The sequence below is a fragment of the Nothoprocta perdicaria genome, unplaced genomic scaffold, assembly GCF_003342845.1.
Source record: "Nothoprocta perdicaria isolate Ctin4 unplaced genomic scaffold, notPer1 scaffold_26, whole genome shotgun sequence".
In the NCBI taxonomy this organism is placed as follows: Eukaryota; Metazoa; Chordata; class Aves; order Tinamiformes; family Tinamidae; genus Nothoprocta; species Nothoprocta perdicaria.
In genome coordinates, this window is record NW_020455488.1 from 3776363 (window position 1) to 3801170 (window position 24808).

Genomic DNA, 24808 nt, shown 5'->3' on the forward strand with positions numbered 1-24808 from the left:
GGGGAAGATGGCGCCCTGGCCTGAGGAAGGGAGAGGGGCCGGGGGAAGATGGCGCCTGCTCTCAGGCAGCAGAAGACAGTGTTGATTTCCATCGCTCCCCATAGCCGTGGGTTTCGTGCATTTTCACACAGCAAAGTGCAGCTTTCGCTGTGGGAGCAGTCTTGCGCTTCAGGCATCAGAGCCTGGGGGCAGTGGCAGTTGGGAGGGACCTTGGTGAGGGTCATTTTACAGACGTTTGATAAAGCAACAACATCTAGAAAAATCTGGTGACCCATTGATATGTATCAGTTCCTCTTGATCTGGAGGCCTCTCTGCTCCCTTTTCTATAGGGACGGTTATGAATAGGTATTGGCCTCAATAACAGTCCCGCTTGCAAAGTCCTCACTGTCAGACAGCATCCAGATTGCTCCTTTTGGACCACTTTTGTGGTCAGTCCGCACTGGCATCTATCAGCAATTGACCGTTCTCATATCAGGATGCTTGGATGACTATGGATACACATTCCTATTACCAGGGAATGAGATCTAGAACCATCCATCACTATGGATCAGTTCCAGCTTCTCTCAATCCCATCTATATAGGTTTTGCTTTGAGGTAGATTTGCTGTCAGCAAGGCATCATCGCCCACTGCTGCCAATAGCTCTCGATACCCTGTGTGACAGGCAGCAAGCCATATTTTTTATTTTGTAGTATCACCATGGCTGTGCTCTTAGGGTAGATCGGGATGCACTTGGCCCTCCACGTGGCGCTAGGAATTCCCTGTGGAGAACTGGGCTTCCCAGTGAGTATTTAAGGAGTGGGGAAGGCAGCGGTCCTTGTAGAGAAGCCAGAAGTGAATGTCAACCTGGTGCTGTGCCAATGGGGAGAACTAAAGGGAAAAGAGTTTATTTGGAGCCACAAATTTTAGAGATGCTCTCCGTGCCACTACTTCTTTATATTATTTTAAGAGAATCTCTCAAGGTGTAGATGTTTTCTTGACTTGTCCTGGTGTGAAGAAACCCGAAATAGATCAGAGACGTGACTGGCATAATAACAGTTAAGATGCTGCGCGCATTGATCCCCAACTGATGTGGGCCTTCGGGATCTCAAATGGATGGTGGTTCCATTACGGCAAGCTCAGCTGATTTAGGCAATGACAGATATTGATGAGATAACAAGTTTGCTGCATTGGGGCTGACCCCAAGTGCTGCCTGGTTAAATTCATCTAACACTCAACTAAAACACGTGTTTTACAAAGCGACCGCTAAACCAGAGACTGAAGGACTGAAAGCATTTTGGTGCCAATGGAAGGGAGATGCCTCTTCGTTTGCCCGTGGTGCAGGACCTGATGTAGGCTTCGGCTTGCAGAACGTGTGAGCATACATCAGGACCAACACTAGCGAAAGACCACTGCCTTCCTATTAAAATTATTAAAATTATTAAAATTATTAAAATTATTAAAATTATTAAAATTATTAAAATTATTAAAATTATTAAAATTAAAATCATTAAAATCATTAAAATTATTAGTGCAGTTCTCCTTTGATATTAGCAACACCAGATACAGTCTTCTAGTGTGAGCAAATCTGGATGGTCTAATGATATATATACACACACATATATATATTCTTTTATATATGAATATGTATGTATAAAAAATTTATTTTAAAATATATTTCCCTTTTCAATTTTATTTTTCTAGATATAAAAACTATCCTTAGTGATTCGCTGTGATTCAGTGCAAAAATGAACGTCGAAGGTTCTGAAAGGGTCATTGCTCGTGGGAGAATTTGAGTAGCTGTAGAGCATCTTATGAAATTGCAGGTCTGATTATTTAACATACATGGTAATAAATAGAGCTTCTGGTGCCAGTGGATGCATTTCAGCATAGAAATGTGGCTTAAATGTCTTCATTTAATTCCAGTGTGTTTTAAAATTGATCTCATGGACCGGAAAAGAGATTTTTTTTCTCCTTAACTAGGGTCTGTGAAGGAAATTAATATAGGGAAGGGAAAATAGAAATACAATACTGCACTCAGTAAAACAAATGCTTATGACTGAGGGGTTCGTTACTTGCTAGCAACACTGGAAAAGCCAGCTGTATAAGGTATGTTTTATTATAGAATTAACCTTGACCTAGGGTTCAAAGAGAAAGGTTAGTTTGAAATAAATCAGTAGTATGGTCAGGTCACTTCAAAGAGTTTAAAGCTGAGCTTGAAGATTACATGCTGTTTATGTGTATCCAGTCTGAATAGAACATATGGTAAAGATAATAGAAGTAAACTATTTATCTCTTTTCTCCCCCTGCCCTCTCCCTCTCTGAGGATTTAACGCCTTTTTGTCCTTTCCTTATATATGCTGCAGGGGATATTTTTGTCCTGAGAGATTTATTGGAAACAGAAATGCGGAATAGAACTACCTTAAGGTAGTTGGGCCTCTAACATACAAAATACTTTGCTCAAGTAAAAGCAGCAACTGTTTTGGAAATGTGAATATGTGGAATCGTATTTCTCTGCCGCTTACATTGGTGAATTTATGTAAAATCAAAACAAAATGCGGTTGGTTCTGAATTGTTGTGGTTCTCAGCTAAAAACAAGGTTACATCTCATATTTGCATGCTAATTCAGTGGCTTTTAGAGCATCCCAAATACTAGGTAGTTCATGGAGCATCTTGGGAGCATCCCAGTTAGCGTGGGAGGTGGGAAATGAAGGAGGTTAAACAATGCTGGAGACTCCAGCAACCCTTTGGGCCGATGGTAGGATTTGTATAAGGCACTTCACAGGGAGAAATAACAGAAATTTTCACTTCACTCAAACACCTTGAAGAAGAAAATTGCTTTCTGTTAATTCCTGTTAGATGACAGTTTTCTGGCTCTTTCTAGATCACCACGAGACCAGAATATCCAGTAGCACATGCATGACCAGCCAGAAGGACCTTGTTCAGGTGAAATCCAGGAACATCTCCACTAACACGAGCACAGTTTCTGCTAAGAAATGGTGTTGCTTGAGAGGCAGGCTCACTATGTACAGAAAGAAATCACCCTTTCTTAATGGGTAAGCACTCTATTGGCAGATGCAGTAATGAGCTGGTACTTGTCTTTTTGCCAGAGTTAAAACCAGCTGCTAATTCTAGATGTGGTCACTCTGGGATGGCTTTGCCCAGCAGTGTTTTTTTTCTCTGACGTGATACATGCAATGTGCAGATAGTGGCACCTCTTCAGATTTATGCTTGGCCGATCTTTCCCGTTAATAGGGAAATGTGATAATCATCTGTTTGAAAGCGCTTGCTCACCGACGGGAAGGGGCATGCTTGTTAAAAGGGAACATGAAAGCGAGCCGGGGCGAACTTGGGGTGCCGAGCCTTTGATAGATTTGCTCCTTACAGCGGTCTTTGATCTGCCATGCTGGAAAATCAGCTCCGTGGGGGACTGGGTCTGGGATATAGAGCAGTTCAGCCCTAGGTCAGGGGCTCCATCCGAGCCAGGGCAACCGGCTCTGCCTGGGCAGCGACACCTGATTTGCAAGGACACAGAGCAGGGGGCTCTCGGGCTGCTCCCTCTGCCAAATCCTCCCTGGGAAGGGAGGAATGTCCAGGGGAAAGAAGGACCTCAGTGCTCTCCCCCTCTTTCCCAAAGGAGAGGTTTACCCCTTTCCCAAGAAGACGATTTGCAGCATCTGCAGTGCCGGGTGCCAGGTGGTGCCAGTCCGTGATGCTGTCAGTGCTTCGGGCAGTCTTACCTGGCAGCGTGAACAGAAGGGAAGTCTTCTGAGTGGTCCCAGGAAAAGCCCTGTGGGACAGCAGAGCAGTTCTGGGGGGAGCAGTGCCTTCAGCAAAGTGAATTCCCTAAATTGCCCCAGGGCTGCTGGGTGCAGAAGAGTTCCTCACGTCCTAACCTAATCCTGACCATCCTGGCTCCTCCAGCACCTGCTCTGGTTCCTCTTTGTTACATGCTGCGATACCATCAAGTGATGATATTTTGTCCACAGAAGCATCACAGCCCCTTTTCCTTCTGCTCTCTACATTGATCCCTTTAAAAACCCATAGTAGCGTTTTGCTGTGGTTTTCATGGATCCTGCTTTAAATTAAGCCTGTGTTGTCAAGAGGAGCCCTCCAGGGGCTGAACTACTTGTGGGGCTCTGGCTTTGTGCTATAGCAGAGCAGGGCAGACCTGCCTTGGCTTAGATGCTCTGGGTGGTGGAGCCAGCCCTGGCAGCATCGAACTCTTTGCTTTTTCCTAGTCTGATTGCTCCTTAATCATCCCATCCCATTTGAGATGTAGAGTAGTTGCCTCTTAATCATCCCATCCTGTTTGAGGGGATAAAAAAAAAAAAGTCCACCAGTCCCCTTTCCTGCTATCCTAGTTCCCTCCCCTGCTTCCATGTGATCATCAGCAGCACCACAGGAATCCCCTGAGGGATAAAAACCCTCAAGAGGGAGGCAAGATGTAGATAGATGAACAGAAATTTGGGGTACCCATCAAACAGACTGGTGAAACACTCCAAAGAATTATCGTGAGCTTTTCTGGCTGTGCCGTTTCCACTGCTAGAATTTGAGGTTGGAAGGAGCATGAGAGAAACAGAAATTAAATGTGAGAAGCAAAAAACTTGGGATTTCTCCCCTCTGGGGAAGTCACTTGACCAAAAGAGCACTCTGCTCCACACTTGTGTGAGGGACCCGTAACAGCAGCTCCTGCCTCCGGAGCATCCCGTGGCTGAGGAAGACGATGGGGCCCCGTTCCCTCTCCTTTCTGAGAGCGGCGTGCGGCTCTGGAGCAATCCAAGTCCTGCTTCAGCTCCCTGCGGATTCAAGTCCTGCTTCAGCTCCCTGCGGATCGGGGAGAATCCTGGGCGCCCCAGCGCCTTTGCCAGCTGATGGCAGCAGAGCATCTGCGCAGGGAGCCCCGCTCCTGGTTTTCCCAGGGATTTGCCGCCACCATACGTTACGTTTAAAGTCAGATAATATTCCTCTTTTGTTACTTGCTCGCGCTTCGCACTTGTCATCCCATAAAGCAGCGGGATTTCTCCGTGTGTGCATGTTGTACTGTGGGACGTCCCCTCCCTCCCCGAGCGCAGCTTTGTCCAAGCTGCAAAAGCTGCCGGGATTCTTCCCATCTCCAAGAGCGATCCAACCGCGACGTTCTGGCTGTGAAGTGTTAGGGGGAAGGAGTTACCTGGTGCCGGCCACAGTGTCCCCCGCTTGCCCCATGGGGATTTAATTAATAATCATTAATTTGCACCTTCCTGCGCTTGCGTTCGTTGGATTTAAAGAAGGGAAACGTGGGATTTGCGGGCGTGAGTCTCTCTGACCGTTCCCTCTGTGTCTGTGGCTTTGGTTTCGTTTGCATTTGCCTCCAAAGAGGCAGGGAAATGTGCTCAGGTTCGCTCAGTAACCCCAAATCAGTGGTATTTCTTTGTGGTCATAGGACACGTTCCAGTGGTGGCGCAGAGCACCACGTGAGATCTTTGTAGCGTTTTTACACTGTTGCTGTTCAAAATGGGAGCCGTTCGGTGTCAGATTTAGGCATTTTGGAACAGAAAGGAAAACGAGGCATGGAGGGATGGAAGTGTATGCTGGGAAGGTACCTTTGCACTCCCCCCCAATCCTATAAAGGTGAGGTTCTTGGTGAATTTGGGGGTTAAAAAGAGCATTTTTCCTCCCTGGACATCTGGTCTGTCACCAGTAATGCCATTAGGATCCATCAGGCAGGAATTGCCATCTGTGATCCCATCGGAGGCCTTTCGAAGGGAAGGAAAGGGGGGAACGGAAAGGAAAGCAGGCACTGGGAGACAGAGGTTTGGGACAGGGCTTGTCTGGTGCCCCTGTTCCCCTTCATCCCTCACCAGCTCGAGGGGAAAGGTGGGAAAACCTCAGGTTTGGGAAGATCCTGGGAAGATCTTGCTGATGGGAGGAGATGGGGCAGGACAAGTTGGGACTTTGGGAGCAGGTTTGTGCGAACCTTCACCCGCTTTACAGGGAGGGCTCAAGCCATGGACAAGAGGGGTGATTTTTAGGCCCATGCTCGATATTAGGGAAGAGGCAGCAAATGCCCCGTCTGTATCAGCACCTCTTGCAGCCCGTCGGCATCTCAGGTGTAACATTTTTCATTATCGTCCCCATGTGCTCATCCGAAATGAGGGTTCCTCTCCCAAAGCATTCCCAAACATTTGAGAAGATGAGTGTCTGGGTCCTCAGTGAGCCGCATTTCCCGGCTCCCAAGGGAAACGCACCTACTGCCAGGATAGCAAAGGCAGTGACACGCAGACCTAGGGATGCAATTATTCACATCTCCTATTTTTATTAGCTAGGTATAAATTTTCCCATAGAAACGTAAGATTAACCCAATCACCAACCCATCACCTATTTATCTGAAGAGGTAAATCCTCACGTTGTGTTTTGGCCATCAATCCCCATTAGTTGCCCTGTATGCTTGATTGAATGGTCCATGGGCTGTGCTAACAAGCACTCATTAGCTGTCCCACCGAGCTTCAGCTCCATTAGACGCGGTTCGCGCCGAGCGGGAATGCTCGTAGTCGGATTGCTCCGGTTCTGCTCTTGGGAAGGTGTGCGGGCTGCAACTGTGCGGAGGGCTCCTTAGGATGCAAGGGTGTGATATATAACCGATAGCTTGATAAATGGGGATTCTCCAGCCTTTTCCTCATGGAAAGGACATGGTCCTGTGGAGCGTTTGGGGAGGAGTGTGAGAGCCAGAGTGCTGGAAAAGCCGGAGGCTGTTGGGTTTGTCACTGGAGCTGCTTTTCTTCCTGGGTTCTGCTGCTTCGTACGTCAAGTCCGGGCGTAGAATCATGGAATTATAAAATCCTTAAGGTTGGAAGGGAGCTCTAGAGATTGTGTAGTCCAACCCACTGCACACGCAGGGTCACCCAGAGCACCCAGTGTTGTGTGGCCGTCCCCACCGTGTTGCGGCGTGGAAGGCAGGGCTGTGCACGTGGCGCTCAGCTGCTCCTCATCACGAAGCTCTGGCTTCCATCTACCCCACAGCCCTGCTAAAAGGATAATAACGCTTTAAAAATTAGAGTCAGGCGAACAGCTACTTCATAAATCCATGGCCTTGCCCTGATCCTTTCCAGAAGTTTTTCCTTCCCGTTGAGTCCGTGTCAGGCCTTGGGTCAGGCCTTTCTTTTGGAAAAGCTGCTGCTTTTCTGCCTGCAGCCCTCGCTCCGGGTGACTCAACCATGCAAAGGGGGCTGCCAATTATCTGTCGTTATCTCAGCACAAACAAGCCCCGTTTTGGGATAATCTTGTGATCTCTTCTTCTGAGCATGCCAGATAATCTCTCCTTGATACGGTCTCACCGTGGGATTTCATTCTCGATTAGATAAACTGGTCCTTAAATCCTATTAGGAGCTCTTGGGCCTACCCTGAAAAGAGACAAACTCTCAGATGAAGCAATCTCAGAAGAGGGCCCTTAGCTGCGTCCACCCCATGGGAAACAGCCAAGGAAAGGCCACCTTAGCATCAGGCCCAGACACAGACAGGCTGCAGTTTTAGGCAACTTAGTCTTAAAATTAGAAGGTATTTGACTAGTTTGTCCCACCGGTCCTGGACTGTCCCCCCTCTTCTCATGCCCGCACATTAGACCATGTCTCTTGGTGCAGACGGTGACAGTAGGTGACGTTTTCCACCGGAGGAGCCCCCAAAGCTCTGCAGAGGGTCCCTGCTCGCCCTGCGCCAGCTGCGGGCTCTGGGATCATCCCGCCCTGGTGCTTTCCTAGCCCGAGGCCTCGCGAGCGCACGGCCCAGCTCCAAAAACAAATGGGTCGCAGGAGCAGCGCGCAGGGGAAGCCACAGCAGGTCTAAAGGTCAGCTTAGCAAGGCCACGTTAAAGTGTGCTCATAGGAAACGACAGCTTATAACTACCCAGTTACCTAATTGCTCATGTCAGGCAGATATGTCTGAGCAGCAATTATTTTTAACCCAAATCATGCAGACAAATGTTATTGGTTCTTTCTTGGTTCTCAGCGTATTGAATTATAATTTTGGGGGCAAGATGTGCAGGATGAAGAGTGGTCTAAAAGGGGCAGCTTTGACCCTCTCAGAGCCTGAAGGTGAGGATTTCTGCTTCGTTTTTCACTCTATTCCATGTTGGTAATGGAGCATTTACCTGCAGTTCCTGGGAATCCAGGGTCACCTTCCTGCTTTGCATGTCACCAAACCTGCTGCCAGGGGGATTAATGGGAGCTGCTCGGCTCTGGGATTTATTTGGTGCATCCTCATGGGATCATTGTGCCAAACCTTCTAACTAGCTGCTAGATTTGGTAAGGACACGGTTAGAAGCTAAATTGTTTCTTGCATTTTCCAAAGATCTTTAAAGAAATATAAAGAAGTGGTGGAGGAAGGCTGAAATAGGCACCCTGCTCATTAGCTCCAGCAAATACCAGATGCAACAGGTCCTTTTGGCTTTGGAATGAGATGGAGAGGAGCAGATTTAATCTCAAACTCCTGCTGTTCCCATCTCACCCTACTTGCTGTGTCCTCAAACAGAAGCAGTGCTCTGGGGATTCGTTTTTGGGGAGAAACGTCCCATTAGCGGGTCTGTCTGAACTGCCGAGGATGCTGAGGGCTTCTTGGAGCACCGGAGCTCAAACGTGTCCTTCGTGGACATCGAGGGCAAGGCGAGGAGCAGAGGGACGCGTGCACCTTGCACACAAGCTGCAGGTGTTTTTCCCAATAGTGTTTTAATTCCTCAAACCTCTCCAACGCGCCGTGGCATCGCACGTCCCCACTGAGAGCTTTTCTGCATGAGATGTTTTTCCAAAGAGCTGTTTCTGATTGATTTTTGTCCCCAATTTCTACTCTGTACGAATACTTTGGAAGGAAAGCACATCCTTCCAAATGGGATTAAGTCATTTGGAAGCGGATTAGGGCGTTTTGGAATAACAACCTCTGAATGAGATCAGTCACACGGGCAGCTAGTGGGAAGCGGCTCCTCTGCTCATCCTCCGAGCGCCCGCCGGCTCCTTGCTGCATCCCTGGATCCACCTTGAAAATTTTGGGGTCGATTTTTATTATTTCTGGCTTGATGTCTCCTTGTGTCACATTGAAAGCCTCAGAGATCTCCATAGAAATTGCAAGGGAATTGAGATGATTCCCAAAGGGCGGCCCGTTGACTCCGAATGCTCCGGGTCTGCACGTGCTCTGAGCGACGTTACAGCCTCGTGGGTGCTTGTTATTTAAAATTAAAGGGTTTCCTAAATTTTGTTTTCCAAGCCAGGCCTGAAGGCAGATTTCCTATTAAGCAGTGCCTGTTTATTTGCAGCCTGCGCTGGAAAAAATATGTAACTTCTTTCCTTGTGTTTCCATAATTTCTTTTCTGTGCATATGCAAATTGCTGGTTTATTTGTGCGAGATTTATGCAGTTAAATGGTGGGGAATTATAGAGGCAATTCAGCCCTTGGAAAGCAGAGAGACAACTGCTGCAATTTGCAGATGCCACGTGCTAATTCCTTCAGAAAACCCTTTTGCTCATTTATTTGCATCGAGCGGCGGCTCCAGCGCCTCTAAGTGAGCTCAGGAATTCTCCTCTGGAGTCAACATGTCCCTAATGGTCTCTGTTTCCTTTTGCCTTTGCCGCCGAGTCCCTGTAATGCTCTGTAATAATTAATAGCAGTCATGAAACGCGGCCGCGCTGCTGCAGCTCCGGCCGGGAAGCCGCAGCCGATGTGCGCGCGCGGATCGGGGACGTTTTCCAGGGAAATTGCCCGTTTAAGTGCCCCGCTCAGGAAGCTTTAAATCAGCCTCGATGGATCGCTACGACCCCAGCTCTGCAGGGGGAAAAACCTGGCTTAAAAGCTGCAGCTTTGCCTTTTTCCGACCTAATTTTGGGCTGATGAGAAGGGGCACGCTCACTGCAGGGCCGTTCCCTGTCCCCCTCCTGCAAAGCACCAGTTTGCACGAGCAGGACAGGGACAAACTGGAGCATTTGGGGGATTTTCCTCCGCGTTTTCAGGAGCGGGGTGAATCCCGCTGGGCTCCATCCTCCCAGATCCGGCGCGGAGCCGACCTGGGGGTCCTGCAGAAGGACTCGGGGTAGTTAAACATCCCCAGGCAGCTGGTGCCGGGCACTTAAGAGAAGGGGAAGTGATTTAGCTTTGGCCATTACCAGAAAAACATGTGTGCAGGACGGGCCGCGAGAAGAGCAGCCGTTTCCTATTAGGATAAGAGCAGGTCAGGTGTAGTTAAAAGTGGGTAAATGGAGCAGGAAATGTGGCCGTATATTACTCACCCGAGATATATTGCACACATTAGGTCTGTTTGATCGGGTTCTGCCAAGCGCCTCTGCTCGGAGCTCGGGTTTAGGGTGGCCAGAGCCAGGCTTTGTGCTCTATTAAAATAAATCTATTGCTATAGCGTTTAATAAAGTCACTGCGGTTTAAATGCAATCGCCAGCCCAGGATGGGCTCCTTTTTGGGGGGGAAGTCTGGGGTCTTAATGAATCCCTGCTTGGGACGTGCTTTTGAAGCTGGAAGGTGTGACCTTAAGGCTGTGCATATAGCACAGTAATTTATGAATATTCATTTAACAGCGTTAGCAGCTTCCAAGGTGTTGCTGCTCTCGGGGGCTCGAAGGCGCCTTGGGCAGCAGCGAGGCCAGGCTTGGCTTGGAAACCTGCACGTTTCCAGCAGAGGAATTAGGGAAATAGCCCCATTTTTGGGACGCTTGGAGCTTTAAAAGGGGATCTTGGTGTCGGGATGTGTGTGTTTCTATGAGTGGGAAACTTGGGAAGGGGGACAGGCGTTAGTTACATGCCACAGTTAATTTGCAGCAGACTAACTTGCTAATAATGTGGCTTCTCAGCCCAATTGCACCGTCTGCATCTGCCTTGGTCCCTTTTGTCCCGTCCCTTGGTGCTTGGACGAGCAGGGGAAGGAAATGTCCCCTGGGCCACGCTCGTCACCGCAGCCCCGGCAGCAGCTTGCTAAAATAAAACGAGGGAAAAAAACGGGAAAAAGCAGGAAAACCCAAATCAAGACGGGCAGAAGGTGCTGGTTTTGGGGAAGGATGTTGTCGCCCCGGGGGGACTCCGGTGCATCCCGAGTGCGTTAATGAGACCCTGGCTCTCTGGCTAGGATGGAGCGCCGCTCGTTGGGAACCCGGCTGCCATGGCAACGGGAGGTGTCCGCTCTTTTGGGAATGCCGCGGGGCAGGAAGGGGCTGCGGCCGCCGTCTGGCACTGAAATCCGCGATTCCGCCCCGCGTGGGGGCTCCTTCCAGCCGGGAAGGGAGGGCGGCGTCCCTGGGGTTCCCTGCTCCAAGCAGGACGCCTGGGCCCCGCTCCTCACCCCTCAAGGGCGAGGCAGGAGGAGATGGGAAAAAAAAAAATAATGGAATTACGGCGCCGTTCGCGGCTGTCGTGTGCCATTCGTTTTAATTAGCGGGGGCCATACGCTCCATGACAGGGTTATTAATGAAGGGTGGGAGGTTGCGGAGGAACAGGCTCCTCTTCCCGCGACTCGTCACGTCCTGGCTTTGTCTGCAGACCACGGTCCCTTGTGCCCAGACCCGGGTTTAACCGCAGGAGCTTTAAGCCTAAGCGGGCGTAGGGTCGCAGTAGGGAGCAGGGCAACCTGCTCTACCAAATGCAGCAAAGAGAAGCTGGCCAGTGAGCCTGGCTTGCCCAAATCTGCTTTTTCTCCTGCTTTTTGATGGGTTCTTTGTCTGTGACTGTTTTATTCCTTGGGGGTTTCTGCATGGGAAGGACCTTGCAGCGGCTTTGGCCAGGGGAGGAGAGTCGTGTTCTGCGAGGGGCTTCATGGACTGAACTTGTTGTGTTCAACACTGGAAGACACCCCACACCTCTGGGTGTTCCTGCCAGGAGCTGCCTTGGAACAGCTTTTTCCCTAGGCAAAGCTTTACTGGGATCTCTCATATTTCCTCCATACCACGATTTCTCTGCTAGAACACAAAATATTTGGTCTATTTACCAGGACTCCGGATTATGCTGGTAAGCAGATTCCCAGAGCAGCTTTTTAGGTTAAATTATTTACCAAAATCAGGGAAAACTGGAAGACATTCCTGTCCATTTGGCCTGGTTAGAGTTCAAGAGTTGAGCTGAAGCTCCAGGATTGTGGAAAGTCCATCCTGATGTAGCCCAAGCACCAGAAATAGGAGGTTGTCTTTGTGTCTGGGCCATCTTGTTTGGTCTTCAAGGAAACGGCCCTTGTGAAAAGTGAAATATTCGGAATCAGATTCCATGAAATTCCCCTTGTTTTGAGGAGACTGACTTGGAGATGAGTTGGGGTATAATAAATATGTTGGCTTGGATGGGGCATTGTGCAGCACAGTTCGGAAAAGTGGCAGGGAAAGGAATCCTGTAACGTTGAGGAGGAAATTCCTGCCGAATACCCGACATCGCAGCTCCTGGCGCGTCCGTGGTCAGGCAGAGGAACAAAAATCCAATTCTTGTTAGGAAAAACCCACATCCTTTGTTAAATCTTTGTTTTATTTTCCTTTAATGAAGGTGAGACGAGGAGGCCTTGCAGAAACCAGCTGGAAGGTTGGAGAGAGGAGGAGAATGTGCAGGACACGGGCTGGAACCTGCAGTGCTGCTTCCAGAGAGGGGCTCAGGACCCTCAGGGACCGGCCAGGCCCTGGGGATCCTCCGGCTCTTCCCAAGCTCCCAGTTTGAAGGTTTCTCCAGGTGGGAGCCCAGGAGGACAACGTGGAGCCGATAGCAGAGGGCTCCAATGTGGTGGGATGGAGGGTCCTGGACCCCCAAAAGGAGGCACAAACTGCAGATATTTGCTATCAAGAGGATTATTTTCTCTTTGGGAAGAGCTTGGCACCACGTGTCTGGCTTGTCTTGCTGTTTGCCCTGCGTGTGCAGGGTTTTATACACACACGTGCCTGTTTACGGTCAGCGTATGGCGCAGGTAGGGCATGTGCTCTGCCGTGCCGTCCTGCTTTGCTATATGCACAAATAACCGGGGAAAATCGGAAAATTGGCACTTACAATGTCTGCTTATCACAGGTTAAGTTGCAGAAAGGGGAGAAAACAGATTAATGACGAATGTGACAACAGTTCGAGGTAGATCGTGGCAACAAGCACCTTTGGGTGCTGCAACAAGCAGGTTTGTTTTTCCCCGTGTTCAAACAGCAGTTGCTGGGGAATGGCGTGGGCTGAGCCTTGGGGAGCAGGGCAAGGTCCTGCCTGGGTCTCCAGGGTCTCCCTTTGCTTCCTCCTGCTGCCTCCTTCGCTGGAGAAGCCTCCACTGCCTTTGGAAGAGACCGAGCAAAGATCCTCTGGGACCCGAACCAAGCGCTGGGATTCAGGACTGGGTCCGGATTTGGGATAAGAATCAAATTGGAAGGTGAGATCTGAGCACTGGAGATGGAGCTTCCCGCTGGGGAATGGGCTCCTCACATGCAGGTGCCCAACGTGAGCAGGACATGGTGCATGGAGGGTAACCCACGGGCTGGAAGGGGAATGAAGGCTTGACCTATCCGATGGATCTCAGTCTGGAGCTGGGAATAAACCCCACGTGTTGATAGAGATGCACCTCTTGAGCATGGAGCTTGCTCCGTGCCTTTGGTGGAGCATGGGTCTGACTTGGCTGATGTTCAGCCCTGCTTTCCATGGAAGCACCCTTGAGGAGACCTCCTGCTCTCTAGCCCATGACCCAGGCCCTGCTCTGGTGCACCACCACTATTATAAATTGCACACCTTTATAAATTGCCACGGGTTTGGGTGTCTCGCGCAGGGGAGCTTTCCTAAACTTGTTGCTCTGACGCTTCAGTGCAAGTTCTCCCATGTGTTCAGAGCACCTCGTTCCCAAGAGCTTGAATCCATGTGGGAATCAGAATTAAAAAAAAAAAAAAAAAAAGTAGGGATGCAGTCCTGTGCCACATGCTCTAGGTGACCGTGTTTGCCGGTTGGACTAGACGATCTCCAAAGGTCCCTCCCAACCTTTTTGACTCTGCCTTTTTTGACTCTCTCCTGCAGGTTGTCCTGGTGTAAACCTGGGCCCCGGCTTGGCCGCTGCCAGCTTCCTTCTGAGGAGCCAGACCCGAGACGCAGCCAGCACTAATTGGGATGCAGGCATTTATTGTTTGCATTTTCAGGGGGACAAATGAGTGACTGCACTGCCTTTTTTTTTTTCCCCTGCCTGCAATTAGTATGTCACTTAATGATGCCCTTTCTTGCAGACGTGCATCTTATTATTGCCTGTCCTCGGTTCCTTATTTTAGCTGTGCAGCACCAAAATATTAGTGACTTAAGAGTTAAGTGCCAAGAATGTGGCTCTGAAGTGATTGTGTGTCCCATGATATCCCATGATTGTCTGCTCAAGGGCACTTCCATGGAAAGTCATGATGTTGTCATCACGTAGGGTAGGGGTGCTCCAATGCCCTCGGTTCCTCCAGGCTGCGTTGGCCAAGTCTTCACCTTCCCCTTTGGGCTCTTCCCTAAAGACCTGATGGGCGTTGGGATGTCGTTGGGAAGCAGCGACACCGAGACAGGATGAGGACAGGGAGTTTGTCCCACGTTGGCTGCAGCTCCGGGCTCAGGAGCCCGGGACGTCCCCGCACCCACGTCATGGAAATCCATAGCGGTGATTTATAGGTCTTTTTAAAAACCAGCAGCCTGCCAATATAAATTGGCTTAGGAAAGTCAACTGTAATCCGCGCCGCTCCAAATAATGACATTTTCTCCAATACATCCCAAAAGCTGAAAAGCAGAAAATAATATCCAGGCTCCAGAGATAAGGCAAGTGCCCAAGGGAAAGGGGCTCTAAAATATTCATGCGGTTGGAGATTGCGCGTCGGAAACGGCCGTTCCCAGCGGCGATGTTGGGGGACTGATGAATTTAGTTACTGCTCCTTCATATTTATCGCTCAATAAACAAGACAAGCGTCTTTACAACTCCGGGCAAGACTAATTTGGGCATTTCAGCGCGGAGGAAATAGCTTTTCCGGACAACATGATGTTTGGATAATGAGTGTGTTTCTCCCCAAATGAGCCCATTTTTAATTGATCCTGGCTGGAAGTAGTGAGTGTCCAAGGGCTTTTGCAAAGCGATGGGCAACGGGGCTGGAAAACCTGACCAGGGACCTGCCGCTGATGGAGATGTCCCACTCCGTGGGGCTTAGAGAGGATTTTTCCAAAGCGGAGAACCCCCCTGTAAGGTTTTATTTCACAGCAGCCCAGTTGAAATTAAGGCTATTTTCATAAAAGTGTCAGCGACCAAAGCCGTAGCGCCCGGGCCACATTAAAGCGCAGATGACCTTTCGGAGAGCGGGGGGTTTGTGGGCGGTGTAAATCCCGGCGCGTTGGCAGGTTGTGACCGGGACGTCGGAGCGTCACCGGGAGGGCACTCGGAGCCGCGCGAGGGCTGCGACCCGGGGCTTCCTGCAGGAATCGCTTTTATCTGTCTATTTATTGGCTTCCTCCTCCTCTTATCATTACTGGAACTATTTTAGATTAATATCTTTCAATAACTTTTTTATTTATTGCTGTGAAGACAAGGAAATTCCCTTTTAATGAAAGCCGAGCACCTTGCACAATGTCGCGATTCCAAAATCTGCAATTTTCAACCATTTCACAGAATTTGTGCCAAAATCCCTAGTGTTAACCAGCTCTGATCTTTTTTTCCACCTTTCACATCACAACCGAGCAATGCGGCCGTTCTTTTTATGTTTGTATTTATTATGAAATACCCGTTTAGACCCCAGAACCACAACCTGGCAGTTTCAGAAGCACCTGGGGTTGCCTAGAGTGACTCTTCACTGCCCGGCTTCTCGAAACGTCCTTGCAGAAGTGCTCTTGTCTCCATTAATGTCCCATGGAATTGAACTCAAAATTTTACTCCTTTTGTGCTGGAAATGTCAGGAAAAAAGAAGCTGCCCTGTCCACCTCGGCCCTCCCGGGATCCTGGGGAGCTGCTCCTGCCTCCTGCACCCGGCACAAGGCAAGGGGTGCCCAGGATGTGGCGTGGGCAGGATAGGGGATAGCCGGGATGTGGGAGAGCTGGGATACAGGATGCCCAGGATGTGGCATGGATGGGACACGGGATATTCGGGACATGGGATCCCCATGGTGCAGGATGCCCAGGATGTGGTATTCCCAGGCTGTGGGTATCTTAGTACATGGGATGCCCATAGCGCAGATCCATGGTGCAGGATGCCCGGGTTTTGGGATGCCCATGGTGTGGGATGCCCGGGGTGCAGGATTCCTTTGTCCTGCTGCCCCCCAGGCCGCCACGGTCCTGATTTCCTACCCAGAGGAGCAGAACCCATGAAAAATCATCTGCCTCTTTGGGAGCTCTTTGCATCTAAAGCACGGGCAACACAGGCAACACTTCCCTGTTCCCGGTACACGGAGCCACAGGCTGAAGTCTAAACAGAGCAAACTACCAAAAAACTGGTTTAATTACATTTTTTTTTCTTTTATACAGAGCTGACAATCGTAGGATCAGTGGGATTTCCAATCTATCGAGACGGTTCCAAGTCAGAAAGGTAGAAAACAAACAGTAGAAAAAAGCGCCTGGGATTGGGGCTGGGACGGGAGCTGAGGCTGCTCCGGGGCCGGCGCCAGCTCCCTGCCCGGCGCCCTCCCTTCTCCCTTTGAGCTTCTCCTTTTATTTCGGTGGGTGAGGAAGCCCTGCAGGCACCGAGGTGCAGGCAGGATCTTGGCTCTGCCTCTCCGGGTGCTGCACAGGGAGGGATTTCCCTCCAAGCAGTTTTTGTATGGATGAAGGGAGGACCAGCGCTGTTTGCTTCCATAGGCTTCTAATTTCCTTGACTTTTTTCCCAGTCTTATCCACTTACTCAGTGGGTCTGCACCCAGATACTGCCTCTCCCCTTATTACCACCAACATTGAGCTTTTTGCTGTTTAAATATCTTAAAAAAAATAAAAATCAACAGTGGGAAGCAGGCGGAGGTTTCGGCCCAGGCGCTTCCCACCGCCCAGGGAAGCACCGGAGCGGGAGCAGGATCCCGGGGAGCTCCGTGTGGCTCTCGCACCATCATCACCCTGGAGGGGAAACTTTGGGGCTCCCAAACTGGCCTCGTGCTTAAAAGGTTTCAGCCACGAGCCGAGGAAGAGGAAAGGCTCGTTAGACAAATAAATACCTGGATTCAACAGCAGGAAATGCCCTGTCGCGGCTTGGAGCGAGTCCCTGCCCGCTGCCCGCGCGGGATGCGATCCCTGAGGGAGCAGCCGGGGAGCAGCTGGGGAGTGGGGGCGCCCCGGGAGCTCGGCCGGGATCCCGGCTTTGGGATGCTTCATCCTGGCTGCCGTTTCATCCCAACGTGGCTGGAAAAGCGGGAAGGTTTGAGGAAGGCCCGGAAGGGGCAGTTAGTTGAATTCCTTCATTTTTTTTCCTTGGAAAAACATTCCAGGGGGGGGATCCCTGTCCTAAACATCACGGCTCCCGGCAGCATGCATGAGACCCAGTATCTGCCCATTAACCAGCAAGGGGTTTTGTGGCCTCAAGATGCAACGTTTTGGGTCCCCCGACTTAAAAAGGGGGGGAAACCAGTAAGGATCGTGGCACGTTGTTGTAAGTGCTGGGCTGCATCCGTGGTTGGGCAGGGATCCGGCAGGGAAGTGGCTTTGGCCATTTGCCCTCTGCGATCCGTGGGGAAGCTGCAGATGGAGCAGGGACACCCCAAAACATCCCATTTCCAGCTCTCTCCCCCAGCTCGGGGAGACCCGGATGGCTTTCCAGGCCCGAAATGCTCCAGCTAAACCAACAACCCGGCCCAAAGGCGATTCTTGGGAATAAACCTCTGGACAGTTCCAAACTCAGCTAAATCCGGACTCCTGTTCACCTTCCTTCTCGTTTTCCAGGTGAATTCCCAAGCAACCTCTCCCAGCACGTTTGTTTCCACACAGCATCCGGGCACGGAGGCACCAGGATCCCAGCGATCGGCTCCTCCGCATCCAACTCGCCATCCCCAGCTCTGTGCCTCAGCCTCGGAAAATCCAGGTAAGGTGGCTTCATCCTAACGAATTCCTCAGATTTGGAGGCTTCCCTGGATGGGTCCCACCAGTGCGGATTGACAAAAGCATAAAAGAAACCCCAAAAAAGAGGAAAAGCTAAACGCCTAAAAATAGCCTTTAAAGATTCACATCCATCTTGGGCTGTCTCAAACCAGGGCACAGGCTGCGCTGGTTTAAGCCATTACATTTCTGCATAATTATAATTATTTAAAAGAAAAACCCTACTCGTGACATACTATCATGTTTCAACTAGTCAAATGGCACAGCATTTCCCTTTAATAAAAGGAAGTAGTGACAAATACTTGTTACTATTACAATATCACAAGAATATGATATTAAATTAATAGCGTGGTCACAGCCGCAGGATCTTCTGAGCTGAAAGCTGCTCTAGGAAGTCGTGTGTTCACTTTGGCAACAGGATTTATTCAGTGTGAACTGCAGCGCTGCAGGTGAAACCCAGCGGTGCGAGGAGCTCGGCTGGAGCGGGCGGGAACAGGGGATTTGGATCCGCTTGGATCAGAGGGCGAAACCTGGCGGATGGGGAGGGACGGAGCCAGGGCTGAGCCCGGGCTATGTGTCCTGCAGCTCTGGACCAAATGTGGCCAAATTTGGCTGCTTTTGGCCCCCTGGGCTTTTCCGATTGTGTGTTGGAGGGCTATGGCAAGAGCGTGTGTCCCAGTGGAGTTAAAGCCCTGGGATGTGCTAAGGCAGAGCGCTTCGGGCCCTCAGGAGCCGCGAGGAGCTGCGGATTTGCTCCATGTTTAAGCTGTTGGGCATCTCCTCCTGCTCCCCTCTCCCGATCCCAAGGGGCTCTGTTGTGGGTGGACGCCCGGAGATCCCTGTACCAGGTGGGTTCCTTCATCCCTTATTCCCGCATTCGGGAAGGGCGGGAGGGACCCCGTGGGAGCAGCACTCACTCCCACAGGGCTGTTTGGGTGCTGGTGTGGGACAGGAGAGGCTCCCCGGGGTGAGGTGTCAATGCCACCCTTCGGATCCCATCCCGCAGGATGCGGTATTTCCATATTTCCACAGCTCCACGTGCCAAGCGCGAAGCCAATGGGGAAGTTTCTGACACAAGGGACCATCCCACCGGAACCACTTAAGAACCCGCCCTCATTATGTTTTAAACTTCAGCTCGTTGCCTCTCCTGACTCTTTTCACCCTTGAAAGGCGGGACAGGACTTTTAGGAAGAGCTCAGCCCTTGGCATTCCCCTTCTTTTAGGCATCCCGGGACAGGGCACAGCCCCGCGTTGGGCCAGGTCCGGGGGGGGTCCCACACAAACCCTCTCTTTGGTCTCGGGGGCTCTTGCTCGGCCCGCAGGGCCCTGAGCATCCTGCACCCTCCCACGGGAGCCTCCTCTCCTCCTCCTTCCCGACCGGGGGCTCCACGCTTCCCATCTTCTCCAAGTGCTGCACTGGGCTGGCCTCATCCGCGCTCGCTCCCGAGACCTCCCCGCCACACAGGGCCACCCCGACAGTCTTTAAAGGAAAAGAAATAAACAGAAATAAACCCCAAAATAACCAACCATGGTCCAACTCTGGGCCACACGGGCGCCCGGCGGGCACCGCTACGTGCCTAAAGTAAAGCTCAAACATAACACGAGCTCGCCCGTGTCCGCCGCTGCACGCTTGAGGTAGAACATTGCTTTGAAGGTCTGGAAGTGCTTTACATCATTGGGACGACAAGGACGAGGACGACGAGGACGAGGGACGACGACGAAGAGGAGAGCGCGGCCGCCCGGAGCGCGGCGGCTGAGGTAGGACCGGGCTCGGAGGGAGCGAGCGCCGCGCTGCCGAACACGAAGGAAGACGCAGATACTTCTGCTTCCCAGAAGACATTCATTCCGGTTGAGGTAGGTGCGGATTTCACTCGGGTGGTTTGTCCAAGTCTTTCGGTAGCCCTTGGGCAGGCTGCCTTTGATACACACTCTTTTTTGGGTGTGTTTGTATGGTTTTTCTTATTTTTTAGAGTCATTCAGCAAAAAAAAGCATCCTGAGAAAAAGAGAAAAGTGTACAAAAAGTCATCGAGTCCATGGAGCAGGTGGCCTTCCCGGGCCTCCAATTTTTTGGAGTCAAGTTAGAAGGATTTCTCCTCATCCAGTCTTCTTGAAATTAAAAAATAGATCCCAAAAGGACTCCTAAAGCTGCCAATCAGGAAGAAGTCCATGACGCCAAGAGGAGGCGACTGCCGCATTCCCAGTCTACTGGAGCCGGGAGTGTTAGGCAAAAGGAGGCTTTTCCTTAGCAGCCCTGGGAAAACCCATCCAGACCCAGCTCGGGAACATGGCAATCACAAGAAGGAGGCCAGAACCAGGTGGGTAAGATCAGCTTCACAGTTTCAAAAAGGCTGTGTGTGTGTGTATATATATATATAGATATATATATATGTATATTTATATATATATATAAAAAAATAAAGCAAAACAAAAAAATAACAATCAGACCGTAGAAATCTTAAATTGACCTGAGAATCGTTGTAAAGGTGTCACCAGCCGTGGGTTTGGTTTCTGCTGACTCCTCGGAGGGGCTCGGCGCGCGGCGCTTTATCCTTCCCTGGCCGGCCCGGGGCCGGGAGCCGGCGGCTCCGGCGGCTCCTCCTCGATGACGCCAAAGTCCTCGCGCGGCAGCGGGGACAGCTGGGTGTCCCCGTGGGATGCGGGAAGCCCTGGAGCCGGCTGCGGGGAGAGAAAACGAGATTGTGGCACGCTGTGGAGGTGCCCGCCGCGCGGCCGCGTCTTTGCCGCCGGCTCTCACCGCCTTGTCCCGGGAAGGCGCCGCCGGGAAGAGCCGCTCCAGCTCGTTGAGGTCCAGCCGCTTGCCGCCGAAGGGGCGCTCGTCGCGGCGCGCGGCGCCGTTGAGGCCGCTCCGCTGGCCGCGCGGCGCCTGCGCCGGCGCCAGCTGCTCCTGCACGTTCTTGCACGTGAGCAGCCTGCGGAGAGCGCGGGGTGAGCGAGGGCCGCGCCGCGCTCGCCGCCCAAGCCCAAACCGCCGGGTTGTGGCCCCAGCCTCCTTCCCGAGGCAGCTCCCTCTTCTACAGCCGCCTCTCCGCGAGCGGCTTGTGCTTTGCTTTCTGAAGCAGAAACTCCCGTGTTCCCAGGAAGCAGCCGGTTCTTGGGCCGGGACCGTGCTGGGGTGGGAGGCCCCGAGGTCCCCACGCGCGGGGTGAGTCCCCCTGCTGCCCCACGAGCAGCCTCAGCGGCAGCTCCTACCTTCCTCTGTAGCCGAACATGAGGAAGAGGACGCAGAATATGATGCACGTGACACCGATGTGGATCCCGATGATGATGCCCGTCGTGGAGGTCTTATTGCTCTGCTCGTCCTTCATGCAGTCGCAGGGGGCGTTCAGCACTGGCGGGGGAGAAGGGGGGATCAGCAATTGCTCCCACAGGCCTCCCACTTCCCTCGCCAACCCCGGCAGCTCCTCACCTGTCCTTTCCACAGGTTCTCTCAGGGACACAAAGCGCACGGTTGAGTTGCCATCCCCGTGCTGGTTGTAGGCCAGGAGCTTCACTTCGTACACCACTGACGTGTCTGTTTGGAGAGAGGCACAAGAAGGGCATCATAGACCCGAAACCTTCAGCTTCTTGCCCCACGAGGGTCCTTTTTTTGGGAAACACACAGGGACAAATAACCCAGCAGGGCAAAAGGGCAAACTTTGCACCCCAGCACCCAAAGAACCTCGGGGGAGCTGCAGCATCTCCCTTCAGCAGCCACCCCACGGGCCCAGGCCGGTCCCCCCTCGCTTACCCAGGTGGGTGATGTTGTACGTGGTGACATTGCTGGGCAGCAGCACAGGGCCGGTGTATTGCGAGACGTGGACTTTGCGGTAGAAGAGCTTGAAGCCCTCGTGCTGGCCCAGCTTCATGGAGGGCTCCCAGGTGGCCTGGACCGCGGTGCTGTTGATGACTTTGATGAAGAGGGACGGCATCGCGGGCACTGGAACAGAGGAAGACAGCAGGGCCGTGTGAGACTGAGACAAGCAGCGCAGGCTCTGGATTGCTTTTGAATTTCATCACTAAGTTCCATGAGTTTCCCAGGTTATCCTAAGTTCAGCAAGCAAAGAGGCTGCATCCGACTGGCTGCAAGTCGGGCCAGGGCAGGAACGCAGCGACTGGGAATGCGCTCCCCGCTCCCACTCCTCTGCCCTCGCCTGGGGGCTGCGAGGCCCTCCGGAGCCATTAATCCCTGAGGAAGGGAGCAACCACGAGGGATGGAGGCAGAGGGATCCGACCCAAGAGCAGGAGGTGAAACGCTGCTCCTGGGCCCCTCTTGGCACCAAGCATGGGCTGCTTCGGAGCTTGGACCACACTCCTGCGACTGGGACCCGTTCAGTGGGAGCCCTGGATGCCCCGGCAGCCCAGGATGCTGCCCGGCAGTGCCCACGCGCTTACCTGCCCTTAGGGATGCACAGGGAAGATGTCCCTGCTGCTGCCCGCTGTCACCGAGACCTGATGCACAGGCCCCTGGGAGGCCCTTCGCTCCCGCCAGTGGCAGGGCCATCAAAGCCAGAGCCCCTGCCCTCGTGCTGGGGTGTCACTGCCCCTTGCTCCCGCGGCCCAGGGCTGCCTAACGTGAGCCTGCCCCATTGCTGCAGCTGAGCGGGCAGGGCTGCAAACCGGGGCGTCCTGCGGGCCCCGGGCGCCTCTCCCGCCCTCCCTCTCGCTGCTCACATCGATGCAGAGACGTGTCTCAGCACAACCCGGCCACAGTGAGTATTGTTTAATTAGTTTTGCATCTAATTCCCACCAAAGGTTGCCTGCTCCATCGCTTCCCAAGCCTCCTGTGCCATTCCAAAGTGCCCGGTACCGCAGCCCTCTGCCCGGCCCATGGGCTCTGCTCCTCCAGCACCCTCAGGTCTGGAGGCAGGGCTAGTTTCCAGTCCCAGTTCCAAGCTCACAAGTCCCCAGGCCCAAAGCCCTGGGGCTCCCCCTGGACCCCTGCAGCTTTTTGCCCTGTTATCCCCACACAAACAAACACCGAGCTGGGCCGTCCTCATTTGTGAAGAGTTGGCTTTATTTTATGGTTGCAGAGCCTTACAGTTAATAAAAACCACAAGAATCTCTCTCCTTCAAAGTAAGCAATAGATAATATTTATTCAAGCGTGGAGTATAGATAGATATATTTGTATATTCAAACTTGGCGTATATATAGATATATTTGTATATGTGTAATATCGCTTATATGTATGCACTTGTAGAGTGCATGTGCTGTTCATAAGGCCATTACACAAGTAAGTGTATACAGAAGGGAGTATATTTGTGTGTGTGTGTATAGCTAAATGCACACACGAGGGTATATGTGCTTCACAGAAGTATATATAAGACATAACGTGTATCTGAGGCCTCTCCCTCAAAGCTAAGGGCTGGGATATTCGTTTTCCTCTTCGGTGCTGTTTGGAATTTTCCCCAGGTCATTTCAACTTTCTTCTTGAAGGCGTCTTTAGCCGAAGCTGACTAAAGGAACTAGGGCTAGGTCTTCATCCTAGAGAAATGTCAAAAAGTCCTGGAGAAAACCCTAAAAAGCATTAAAAGACAAGGACAGGGGTGTGCGCTGCGTAACGAAGCGGATACGGGTTGCAATTTAACCCCCCTCGGCATCTGTGGAAGGCTGGAAAGGAGCCCCAAGCTGAGCGAGTCCAGTGGGAGCAATCCCGGCCGCTCCCGGCGGGAAGGCAGGATTACTGCCAGACAGAAAAGCAGGCAGTGCTGGGGAAAGGGGAACGGACCCCACGGAGGGCAGGAAGGGCCGTCCCGCAAGAGCAGCGTAAGGAGGACGAACGTTAACTTGCTTAGTTGCTCTTTGGCATCTTGTGTTCTTCCTTCCATCCCCATCATCGCTGCTCCAAGGGAGAGCCTCACTTCCAGAAAGAGCAGGTATTTGAGGCCAACCTCCCCAAAGGCAAAAGCAGCCCCAGTCCTTCCTGCACCGTATTCCCGCTCCAAAGAACAGCCGCACCTGAACACAGCGATTCCCGCTCCGGGCAGTGTCCTGGCCCCAGGGCCTCGAGGCGCCCCACAAGGGCAGAGCAGCCCCGTGTCCCAGCCCAGGTGAGGCGGCACGCGACTTCCCAACCCACGGACACCTCGGGAAGATGGGAAGCAGCAGCCTGGCCGCACACAAACCTGGGTCGGGGCTGCCCTGCAGTCTCTTGCAGCCAACCTGCCTATAAATCTAGTCAGAACTGGGTGTTTTAAGTCTCTCTACATCCTCCCACACGACAAACCCTAGCTAGGGTTGAGTAATTTTAAAGGGGACGATTTGTCCATCAGGATTCTGTAGCTTCTTGTTGGAACTCTGTTATACAGGACAAGCCTTTTTTAAGGACAGGAGATGCCTTGAAACTTCACTGAGCCAAGAAATTTATGATCCCCTTACTGGATACCTAACTATACCTATCGTGCTTGAAGGTAATAATGTAAAAAAGTCCTGCTTGACCCAAACCTCTCCAAAATGCACCAGGCTCTATGAAGCATGGCTGGTTTTCAGCTGCTGGAGCTGAACTCAGAGCATCAGGTCAAGGAGTTTCAAGTTTTAGCTTACTCAATCCCTCCACCTCTAAATTGGAAGGAAAAACAAACTCAAAGGGTGACTAATGCCCTGTCGAGTGCCAGAGAAATAAACCTGCAGGGTAACAACCCAACAGGGCAAGGATTTATTGGCGTTGTTACTTAAATGCTGCAATAAATGTCTGCAATAGCTGAAAACGGAATGAGATTTGGATCCCCTACCTGGAAGTCAATCCACTCCTCGCTCTGATCCTAAATCACATCCTCATACCCAAGGCCCTCTCTGCTCCAAATTCATAATTACTGAGTGTTCCAGAGAAAGATGCAATGTTCCAAACAAATTACTCTCAGGCATGTGAG

At 51.7% G+C, this 24808-nt stretch overlaps 2 protein-coding genes across 2 annotated transcripts in view; both read right to left on the reverse strand.

The window, feature by feature from the left end:
- Positions 1-19784, reverse strand: part of PARP16 (poly(ADP-ribose) polymerase family member 16) — a 26193-nt gene extending 6409 nt beyond the window's left edge. Inside the window, exons 1-2 of the mRNA XM_026040632.1 lie at positions 19612-19784; positions 3626-3767 (exon numbers count right to left, since the gene is read on the reverse strand). Of these exons, the coding sequence (XP_025896417.1) occupies positions 3626-3767; positions 19612-19784 (315 nt within the window). The remainder of the gene's footprint in view (positions 1-3625; positions 3768-19611) is intronic.
- Positions 19785-20485: 701 nt separating this feature from the next.
- Positions 20486-24808, reverse strand: part of IGDCC3 (immunoglobulin superfamily DCC subclass member 3) — a 56947-nt gene continuing 52624 nt past the window's right edge. Inside the window, exons 10-14 of the mRNA XM_026040633.1 lie at positions 21690-21878; positions 21369-21473; positions 21152-21290; positions 20691-20871; positions 20486-20617 (exon numbers count right to left, since the gene is read on the reverse strand). Of these exons, the coding sequence (XP_025896418.1) occupies positions 20486-20617; positions 20691-20871; positions 21152-21290; positions 21369-21473; positions 21690-21878 (746 nt within the window). The remainder of the gene's footprint in view (positions 20618-20690; positions 20872-21151; positions 21291-21368; positions 21474-21689; positions 21879-24808) is intronic.